This window comes from Vulpes lagopus, chromosome 9, assembly GCF_018345385.1.
Source record: "Vulpes lagopus strain Blue_001 chromosome 9, ASM1834538v1, whole genome shotgun sequence".
Classification (NCBI taxonomy): domain Eukaryota; kingdom Metazoa; phylum Chordata; class Mammalia; order Carnivora; family Canidae; genus Vulpes; species Vulpes lagopus.
In genome coordinates this window covers 41,520,380-41,531,181 of record NC_054832.1, presented here as the reverse complement: position 1 = coordinate 41,531,181, position 10,802 = coordinate 41,520,380, and the positions used below count along the sequence as shown (strand labels likewise).

The 10,802-nt window shown below is 49.0% G+C and overlaps 1 protein-coding gene across 3 annotated transcripts; it reads left to right on the top strand.

Moving 5' to 3' along the window:
• Window positions 1-1,201: 1,201 nt before the first annotated feature.
• PDP1 (pyruvate dehydrogenase phosphatase catalytic subunit 1) lies at window positions 1,202-10,689 on the top strand. 3 transcript variants are annotated; one of them, XM_041769446.1, is made up of 3 exons: window positions 1,226-1,347; window positions 2,301-2,335; window positions 6,610-10,689. In XM_041769446.1, exons 2-3 carry the CDS (start codon window positions 2,305-2,307, stop codon window positions 8,265-8,267), a joined length of 1,689 nt encoding a protein of 562 aa, XP_041625380.1. In that variant the 5' UTR covers window positions 1,226-1,347; window positions 2,301-2,304; the 3' UTR covers window positions 8,268-10,689. The 3 variants fall into 3 exon arrangements, with proteins under 3 accessions (XP_041625381.1, XP_041625380.1, XP_041625379.1); XM_041769447.1 differs by lacking the exon at window positions 2,301-2,335 and having other exon boundaries at window positions 1,202-1,347; XM_041769445.1 differs by lacking the exon at window positions 1,226-1,347 and having other exon boundaries at window positions 1,633-2,335.
• The last annotated feature ends 113 nt before the right edge of the window (window positions 10,690-10,802 follow it).

The following is a 10,802-nucleotide window of genomic DNA, read 5'->3' as shown; positions in this document are numbered from 1 at the left end:
ATAACACCCAGTGCTCATCTTGCCAAGAAACCCCCTCAGTGCCCATCACCCAGTCACCCCAACCCCCCCCACCTCCCCTTCCACCACCCCGTGTTCATTTCCCAGAGTTAGGTGTCTCTCATGTTTTGTCACCCTCACTGACATACAAATTAGTGAAAGGGAATAAAGGGAAAGGAGATAAAATGAGTGAAAATATCCAAGGAAGCTTTTAGAAGCCGCTGCTCCCAAGGGCTCGTGGATGGAGTGTGGATGGAGGCAATGAAGGAGCCCCAGGAGGTCTTCTGCTCAAGCACAGGAGGCCGAGCCACCCCAAGCCTGACGTCACCTCACTGACCCCGTCTCATGCAGCAGGAGTGACCTGGACGGTGGGCCTGACTGCCGACCCCAGCGCTCTTCCCGCTTGCGCAGGCTGCAACCCTTTAGGGAGGAGGAGACCCTACAGATTCCCAAGCCCTCGAACACCCGCCCCGCTCTACAGAGAGCGCGCCCTCCTCGCGACTTCCTCTCGCTGCCCCTGACGAGGACCCGAAAGGTGTCCCGAAAACGAGGGAACTCAGGCTCCGAGTCCCCGTCTAAAATCTGCAAGCGAATGCAAAGGAACCTGGGGCCGCCGCGCCTTAGAGTCCCGGCTGGGGCGAGGCGCCGGCAATTCCGCTACCTGCCGGGCACGCAGCCGCGCCCCCGGGACCCCAGCGGGTGCCTAAGCCCCGCCCACCGCTCGCGGGTCTCTAGCTCCGCGCAGCCCCGCCCCTGGGGGAACCCAGTGGGAGCCTAAGCCCCGCCCACCGCTCGCGGGTCTCTAGCTCCGCGCAGCCCCGCCTCCAGGGGAACCCAGCTGGAGCCTAAGCCCCGCCCACCGCTCGCGGGTCTCTAGCTCCGCGCAGCCCCGCCCCCGGGGGGGCCCAGCGGGAGCCTAAGCCCCGCCCTCCGCTCGCGGGTCCCTAGCGCCGCGCAGCCCCGCCCCCAGCCGGGCGAGCGGGCGCGGTCACGTGGGGCGGGCCGCGCAGCCAATGAGCGGCTGGCTCGGAATGGAAGGGATTGTCTGACCCCCGTGACGTCACAAAGCGGGCCGGGAGCGCGCCGCTCTTCCGCCCCCCGCCGCGCCGCGGGCGGAGCCTGCCGTCCTCCGCCCCGCCCACCCGCCCTCGCGCAGCCAATCGGGAGGCGGGAAGCGCCGGGGCCCGGACGTTCGGGCGGGGCAGGGTGGCGGCCCGCCGGGGCAGGGAGTGTGCCAGCTGGGGGCCTGGAGCCGCACTCCGGGGAGCCGAGCCGGGCGGCGTGGGAGGAGCGCCGGGTGCCGCCGCCGCCTGCCGGTGCTCAAGAGGCGGCTCGTCGCCTGCGTGCCCGGTTCGTATCCTTTGCTCGCGGCCCGGCGCCGGCGGGATCCTCCCCGACCCGCCCAAAGTTGTGAGGGGTTGCCCGGCGCGCGTGGGGAGCGGCGGCCGCGGGCGTGCGGAGGGCGGGCCCCGGGGCGCTCGGGGCGCGCGGGGGCGGCGGGGCTGCGGAGGGCGGGCCGCGGGCGGGGGAGGGGCGGGCCCCGGGGCGCTCGGGGGCTTCGGGGCTGCGGGCGGGAGGGGGAGGCGGCGGGGGAGGGGCGGGCCCCGGGGCGCTCTGGGGCGTCGGGGCTGCGGGCGGGCGGCCGGGGCGGTACGAGTCCCGGGGCGCTGGGGGCTGCGGGCGGGGGAGGGGCGGGCCCCGGGGCGCGCGGAGGGGACTTAGGGCTGCGGGCGGGCCGCTGTCGGCGCCGGGGGCGCCGGGATAAGGGCGAGCCCAGGTCCCCCGTACGCTCCCGGGGCCGCCCGGCCCGAGGCTCCTGCACCGGCGGGAGGGCGAGCCCAGGTCCCCCGTACGCTCCCGGGGCCGCCCCGCCCTAGGCTCCTGCACCGGGGGGAGGGCGAGCCCAGGTCCCCCGTACGCTCCCGGGGCCGCCCCGCCCGAGGCTCCTGCCCCGAAGCCGGGCGGGGGGTGGGCGGCGGCGGCGGCGGCGGAGGATGCCGGGGGCATGGCCGGGCCCGGGGCGCACCCCTGCCGGCTGCGGGGTCTCCGCCGCCTCGGGCCGTGTCCCGGCCGCCCCCGCGGGGTGGGTGGGTGCGTCTGCTCCGGTCCTCCCCACCCCTCCGGGTCCGCCCGGGCCTGCCCCCTCCCGCCTGGAGCGACGGCTCGCCCCTCCTCCGCGCCCGCCCCCCGCCGCCGCCTCCTCTAATGAGCATCTCTGCTTTGCTTTCAATGGGCCGGTGCTGCTGTCGCTGCTGCTGCCCGCGCGGGTTGTGGATGTTGTCGGCTCCGTGTTGTGATGACAGGAGAATGTGTGTGTGTCCCGGGCCCAGACGAATTGGTAGGTATGCGCTTGACCACCTGCGTTGGGTACCCGGGAAGGATGGTGACTGGCTTTGCGTGTGCATGGTTTTCGGTGGGTCGCCGTGGATGAAGGGGCGAGGTAGGTGGAAGCAGGGCGGGGGGGGGGGGCGGGGGTCCTGGACCCGGAGACCTTAGTGCAATTCCCAGGGAGGGACCGAGGAAACTCATCAAACAAGTGCTGGCGTGGGGCTTCGGGGCTTCAGAGGGAAATGGGTGTCTTCACTCACGGAGAGATGGATAATGGCTGGGAAATGGCTAGGCATTTCCAGAAATGCCGAGAAATTCAAGTCTTTATACAGGGTGTTTCATGCAATCGGATTACATAAACTGAGGTTCTGACACATTGACTAGTGTGGCTCTTTTTCCTTCCTTTTTTTCCCTCTTCCGTTTACCAAAAGCTTGGAAAGCTAAAGAGCTGCGGAGTCGGAGCAGTATAACAGCATTTTCTAATTAATAGGGTCTGTGGGTTTATTGAATGAAGTGGAATCATTTCCTGGCACAGGCTCTGCCAAGCACATCAGTAGGAATCTCGCTCCTGTGTCGGATTGCGGTGCATCTTTTCTTATTAGTCATTGGCAAAATGGGCCAAATTTGCCCAGCTCTAAGATACTGCGTGTAAAGGTGCCTGGGTCTGGATCACGGGATGGGAACTTTTCAGTGAAATTGTGCTCAGAGATCGCTTGAAAATATGACACTCCTCGGTTTCTTGACGCTGCACCTTGTTGCCCTTCTTAATAGCCTGGTCAAGAGCTCTCTACCTCATTAATTAGCGAGTTTGTCAGCAAAAGTTTTGATTTCATGGGGTTCTGTGATTGAATCACAGGATATTCAGAAAGATGCTCAGTTTTTGAGTGCTCCTTTATGCTTTACACATTTGAAAGTACTCTGACTTCTAAGGATCTCTGGTCTGATGGAGAGAATATATCACGTGTGCTGGTGATGATAGAACACTCATTAATCACAGAGCAGGATTTTCATGAATTCCATATTCTCCAAGAATTTGTCTTTTGAAGGAATGTTGTGAGTTGGGGGCTTGGGATAGTCTCAGTCCATATGTTAAGCCTCTGAATAACTGAAAGTTGATAAATTCCACTTTTTTTTTTTTAATCTCGAGGACTTTTGCGGTGAAGGAAAATTCTATTACCTGAGTATTTGAGTGCTTGTTGTTTGAATTTATGTATTATTCAGACCATCTGCTGCATGAATCTGTTCTTTTGCCACAATGTTTCATTCATTTTGCAGTCCACTACAAAAGCAGAAGAATTGTCAAAACAAAGTATTTAAGGAAAGTGCAGGTTCCTTGGACTTGTTATTCCTTGATTAGACATCATATAACCAAACTCTGTTATGCATCTACCAAACCCCTGCCTTGCAAACACGTACACACACGCGCATGCAAAAAGTAGTAGTTTGATTCAGTTCAACTGAATCACGCAGAAGCAAACATTTCTTCTTCTTGTAAAAGTCTTACATTTTAAAATAGCACAAATACAAACTTTTTTTTTTTTTTGCACAAATACAAACTTAATCTAAGCTCATGGAGAAAATTTGCCCTTAAGATGGGCATCCGTGTATATTTTTAATATTAGAAAATCTTTATACAGAGCATGAAGTGAGTTACTGTGCTCTCTGCGTGCAAATCTGACAAGAGATATAGTCTATGCCTGGAAGCCAATGTCATGTGGCCCAACATTTGAGCACATCTCCTGGCTCAATCATGTACCCTTAACCTTTGGATGACTTTCAGGTATTCAGTTTAAGTGCGGTTATTTAAGTGGTTAGTCTTGATAGATTCCTGTCCTTCTGGAATTTCTTTTCCATTACTGCATTTTAGAATGCTTGTTTAGTTATTGATCTTATTTCCAAAATTCTAATCATTAGCTTCTATTGCCTATGCTTATCTTCAGTTTTTTAAACAAATCCCTTCTTAAATAGTGCATTTAAAATAATGGTACTTTCTGTCATTTGCAAAAGAGGTTCTATATGCCTGGCTTATGCACTGCTTATTACAGAAGCAGACAAGAATCGGTTATTATTCAGTGTTTGATTTTTTCTGCTTTCCTACATCTCACTTATCACTTCTCTAATTGTTAGAAGGGCGTACCTGAAAGTAACGTAACATATAGCTAACAATCTCTGTGATATTTGTACATTTTTTTCCTGTAATGGGTTCAAACTTAAGGAAATGCTGATATTATGACTCAAATGGTCTTGTTTTCTGTATTTCTATATTTTTTGTTTACCACATTTATTTCCTTTTTAAAAGTATTTCTGGGGTGCCTGGGTGGCTCAGTTGGTTAGGTGTCTGACTCTTGATCTCAGCTCAGGTCTTGGTCTCAGGTCCTGGGTTCAAGCCCTGTGTTGGGCTCCACGCTAGGCATGGAGCCCACTTAAAAAAGAAATAATAAAGTATTTCTAAAGTATTTCTTTACAGGCCAAATGAATTCTTTGAAGCAAGGCCTCAAGAATTCAGGGGAAATAAATGCTAGTGAGAAGGAAGAGGTTTTTTTTTCCCCTTGCCTGAATTATCTGGATTAATGATACACATTCATAAAATTTTCTGTGTAGGGGTGCCTGGGTGGCTCAGTGGTTGAGCGTCTGCCTTTGGCCTAGGGCGTGATCCTGGAGACCCGGGATCAAGTCCCACATTGGGCTCCCTGCATGGAGCCTGCTTCTCCCTCTGCCTGTATCTCTGCCTCTCTTTCTGTGTCTCTCATGAATAAATAAGTAAAATCTTTAAAAAAATAAAAATAAAAAAGGGATCCCTGGGTGGTGCAGCGGTTTGGCGCCTGCCTTTGTCTCAGGGCGCGATCCTGGAGACCCGGGATCGAATCCCACATCAGGCTCCCGGTGCATGGAGCCTGTTTCTCCCTCCGCCTGTGTCTCTGCCTCTCTCTCTCTCTCTGTGACTATCATAAATAAATAAAAAAAAATAAAAAAAAATAAAAAAAATAAAAAATAAAAATAAAATGAAATAACATTTTGTAGGTAAATGTTTTGGCTAAATATTTTCAGTGTCATATAGTATTACATTTTTTAATTCTTGATTAATATGTGTACCTTTTTTATACAAACCTTAGACTTTTATTTCACTGTTTATTGCTTCCTGATGGCAAGTGGATACTTTTTTTTTAATGTAAGAGAAAATATTTTTCTAGGTATTAAATTCTATTCGGATCCATAATGTTTGAAAATAGTATTTCTGTAGCTTCCTCTGATTATCAGGGGAAAATACCAGCAAGTAAATTAAATTCCAGAACTGAGAGCGTTTACATTACTAACAAAGTCTTAGAGCTGCTACTATACCTAAAATTGTTTTTATCACAAAGAGTACAGTAAATTAAACAATGAAAAAACTGAAACTAGTATCTGATTTCAAAGCCTCACGTCAGCTAACACTTATAAAGGCATAGGATTCTAGGAGAGGCTTTCGATAGCATCTGCTTCGGTGTGTTCACTTACAACCTAGAGAAGTGAGGCCCAAAGAGGTAAACTGACCTTTCTAGGATTATTTGGCAAGTTGTAGGCAGACCTACGTTCCTAAGCTCACCAAATTGGCGCAGTGGTCTAGAGAAGCGTAGTTTGCAAGACCGTCCACTGGGGTGCAGGAAGGGAATACTGGAATTCCTATTTTTATTCATTATGTAAAATTTTTGCTATATGTTACAATGAACATTATATCAATACAGTGATCTACGTATATTGCTTACAAAATAATTCATGAAAACATATATATACACACAATACTAACATCTGATACATGCTGATGCCTTTTCGGTGATAGCCTTGTGTAATCAAAGGTTGACAATTGGCCACAAGTCTCGAAACAGCATTGCCATTAATGAGAGGAGTCTCTGTGTGATATGGGAGATCCAGGGCCGCCTTGAGGATACAGAGGGAGGAGGGTGATTGGCCAGGTGGACGGCCGCTGCATGATGTTATGTAATCCTCTTCTCCTCAGCTTTTCCCAGCCACATCTATTGTACGTGCCTCACAGTCTGCACTGCACAAGGAAATGTGAGGAAAAGAGAAGAGTAAAGCTCGACTGTAGTCGTGGCTCCGTGAGGGAGTGAGAATTGTACTTAGCACAATCCACCCTGTAGAAGGAGCACGTGTTGGGCGCGTGAGATGCGGTGCTCGGAGCCCGGGGCCTAGTGCAGGTCCACCTGCCAGCAGTTGCACGAAGCGAGGCTAGGTGGAGCGATCCCAAGTGTAACTCTTGCCTTTGTTGTCTGTGTACCTGCCGTCTAGGAATCCCCGTCGGAAGCTCCGGCCTGCCGCTGTTCTCGGATGCCATGCCAGCGCCAGCTCAGCTGTTTTTCCCTCTCCTCCGTAACTGCGAGCTGAGCAGAATCTATGGCACCGCCTGTTACTGCCACCACAAGCATCTCTGCTGCCCACCCCTGTACCTTCCTCAGAGTCGCCTGAGATACAGCCCCCACCCGGCGTACGCGACCTTCTGCAGGCCGAAGGAGAGCTGGTGGCAGTACACCCAGGGGAGGAGATACGCTTCCACACCCCAGAAGTTTTACCTCACACCTCCACAAGTCAACAGCATCCTGAAGGCTAACGAGTACAGTTTCAAGGTGCCCGAGTTCGATGGCAAAAACGTCAGCTCTGTCCTTGGATTTGACAGCAATCAGCTGCCTGCAAATGCACCCATCGAGGACCGGAGGAGCGCGGCCACCTGCCTGCAGACCCGAGGGATGCTCTTGGGGGTGTTCGACGGCCATGCGGGCTGTGCCTGTTCACAGGCGGTCAGCGAGAGACTCTTCTATTATATTGCTGTCTCTTTGTTACCCCATGAGACTTTGCTAGAGATTGAAAATGCAGTGGAGAGTGGTCGGGCGCTGCTGCCCATCCTCCAGTGGCACAAGCACCCCAATGATTACTTCAGTAAGGAGGCATCCAAATTGTATTTCAACAGCTTGAGGACTTACTGGCAGGAACTTATAGACCTCAACACTGGGGAGTCTACTGATATCGATGTTAAGGAGGCTTTAATTAATGCTTTCAAGAGGCTCGACAATGACATCTCCTTGGAGGCTCAAGTTGGTGACCCCAATTCTTTCCTCAACTACCTGGTGCTCCGAGTGGCATTTTCTGGGGCCACCGCCTGTGTGGCCCATGTAGACGGTGTTGACCTTCACGTGGCCAATACTGGCGATAGCAGGGCCATGCTGGGTGTGCAGGAAGAGGATGGCTCTTGGTCAGCAGTCACTCTCTCTAATGATCACAATGCTCAGAATGAAAGAGAACTGGAACGGCTGAAATTGGAACACCCGAAGAATGAGGCCAAGAGTGTGGTGAAACAGGATCGGCTGCTTGGCTTGCTGATGCCTTTTAGGGCTTTTGGAGACGTAAAGTTCAAATGGAGCATTGACCTTCAAAAGAGAGTGATAGAATCGGGCCCAGACCAGTTGAACGACAACGAATACACCAAGTTCATCCCTCCTAATTATTACACGCCTCCTTATCTCACTGCTGAGCCAGAGGTCACTTACCACCGGTTAAGGCCACAGGATAAATTTCTAGTGTTGGCTACTGATGGGTTGTGGGAGACCATGCATAGGCAGGATGTGGTTAGGATTGTGGGTGAGTACCTGACCGGCATGCATCACCAACAGCCAATAGCTGTTGGTGGCTACAAGGTGACTCTAGGACAGATGCATGGCCTTTTAACGGAAAGGAGAGCCAAGATGTCCTCAGTATTCGAGGACCAGAATGCAGCAACCCATCTCATTCGTCACGCAGTGGGCAACAACGAGTTCGGGACTGTTGATCACGAGCGCCTCTCCAAAATGCTTAGTCTTCCTGAGGAGCTTGCCCGGATGTACAGAGACGACATTACCATCATCGTGGTTCAGTTCAATTCTCATGTCATAGGGGCGTATCAAAACCAGGAATAGCAAGTGGATATTATTACCCTGGCAATTCTCAAAATGAAATAGATTTCAAGAGCAGACAGATTTGTAAAAGATACTAATACAATAAACATTTCCAGTGGGTCATTCTAAGCATTTACCCATTCGATCTGGAGATTGACTTTGCAGCAGGGTGGCAGGACCGTGAGCGTCTCGTCCTGCCTGGCTCAGACCTCACAGCGCCTGCACTTGCAGCAAGTCAGTTCCTTGTTGCAAATGTCTTGTGACATTGGCTTCTTTTATCAATCTGAGAAAATCAGGATGACCTGGCAGGTAGGATCTTGAATAGGCCCAAAGCCAGGATCTTGCTGGGCGTATCTCTTGGTAAAAGGGAAGAAACGTTTCCGTTCACACCCGCAGACCCCTTTCATCACTAAGGTTCCAGTGTACATGAGAATGTTTATTTACTGCATGATTTCCTAGATAGACAATCTATGCATTATTCATATAACTTTATTTTAGCCTGAAGTGGTTTTCAAATCCAGTACTTTAAGCCATAAATGACTGAGAACCAATCTGAATTTGTAAGTGTTTGTGATTATTTGACTGGAATGCTTCTTAAGTGGAAAAACAAACTACTCCCTTCCCCACCCCTGGTTACCTAACGTAATCGAGATCTTTTCTGTTTTGCCACACACTTGAAGACGATGCTTTTGGTTTCCTCCACTCTTATGTTGATGTTAAAGAAAAAATTTTTTAGTTTGTAGTAATGAAAGGATTTCATTTCATTTAGTTTGAAACAAAATGATCCAGAATAAAAAGAAGAGACTGTTTGTTCAATCCTTGTCATCTGTAGCCACCAGCACGTCCTGCTTACCTTGTAATCCCCAAGGGCTTGGCGTGCGTGCGTGTGCGGTGGATAGACTGCTGCCAGGAAATCATACTGCCCAGTTAGTAGTGATCAGAATCTTCCCCACTTTTGGAGTTTCAAGGGTGACGTATATAAAATAAGTTTTAAGTCTCAAATTGGGGAGTAAGATTTAATATTACTTTTGGGTGTTGACACCGGGGAGGGAGTTTTTGTTTTTCCCCACGTAGACATAGGTCAGTTAAAATATTTGGTTTAAAAATGACTAAATGCTTTAAACCTATTGTAGCTTATAAGTAGAAATCTTAAGATATATACATGAGAAGTTTTAAAAGGTAACTGTTGTGCATGCCTGATGCTTAATAGAACCCTTAGTAGCATCAAGTGTTGTTTGCAGCAGTCTCTGTAATTATACGCAGTCCCTTCTAGTGCTGCATCAAAGTAAATGAAAATAAATATATTCAAATTGGCTTTTTGGGAGCTTATTTGATACGCATCAAACGGCATTTGTCCTGTGTTTAATGGTGATCTGTGTACAGCTGTGCATATATTTTCATCACTTCCTCTAGCATCACCGTTAAGAGAATGGCTATGACTATGTTTGATATTCACATAGATTTTAAGACAACACATGATTGGCTTTCCTGTGTATAATTAGTTGAGGGGTTTTAGGAGTCCTTCCAATTTCTGTAAAATATGAACTAGCTGTTCAAGGACTTCCTCTGGACTGTGGACACTAAAGCAATGTAGAAGTGATGGTAAAACTTGTTCCAACTGAAAAACAGACTCAGGCAGATTGTAGCTCAGAGCAGCATATAATGTTTGTTTTCTGAGTTGTTTTTCCCTCACTTTTCCCCTTAATTCGGCTTGGAACTTTTCTTCCAGGCAGCATTTTGGAAGGGGGAAGGCTGTACTATGTATTTATTTCTAAATGTTTTGACATCATCTTTTAATTGAAATATATGTAGATTATTAAAACCCATTTTCAGGCTGCTATTTTAATTTCCCTTGAACACCGCCACTGAAGAGTTCCATATCATAGTCTTCATAGTCTTCTCTCTTTTTAGTACAGTATGTTATAAATTCAGTGTCCAGTGGTCACAATCAAAATAGTAATCATTATTGCACAAGAAACTCGGTCTGCAGTCCAAAAGCTGGTCTACTCTCTAGAAATGAGAACGCTGTGTGGAGTTGACATGGTGGAAACAAAAATAATTGGATGTTAGAAATCTGAATGTACTAAAAGCAGTTGTGATTTTATTGTAATTGGTTGTCACTGTGATGTGATATTTAAAGTATGCAACGTATGTAAACTTTCATAGTATTTAGCTTTTCTTAAACTTTTTTTTATTATGGAGACTTTCTAACGTGTATCAACCTCTGTATTTATATTTAATCAGTGGCTCATGATATTTATAATATGCCCCTAACTAAGTGGAATGGTGGTATATTTCACAGTACTTGGTAAAAAAAAACAAAAACAAAAACCAAAACCTGTGTCTTATAAAAGATGTATCTGTATGAAGACGTGTGAAAAGTTTGTAATATTGGTCACAGAAATGCCCACAGTAAATTAAAGCTTCATATCTGCTTTCTGAATGGCTTGTGTTGGTTTTTAATGGTAATGCGATTTATTAGATGCTTTCTACGACAGTAGGTTATACTTAACTTTAGAATCCAGTAGGTAATTAGTACTTTAACAAAAATCCCAC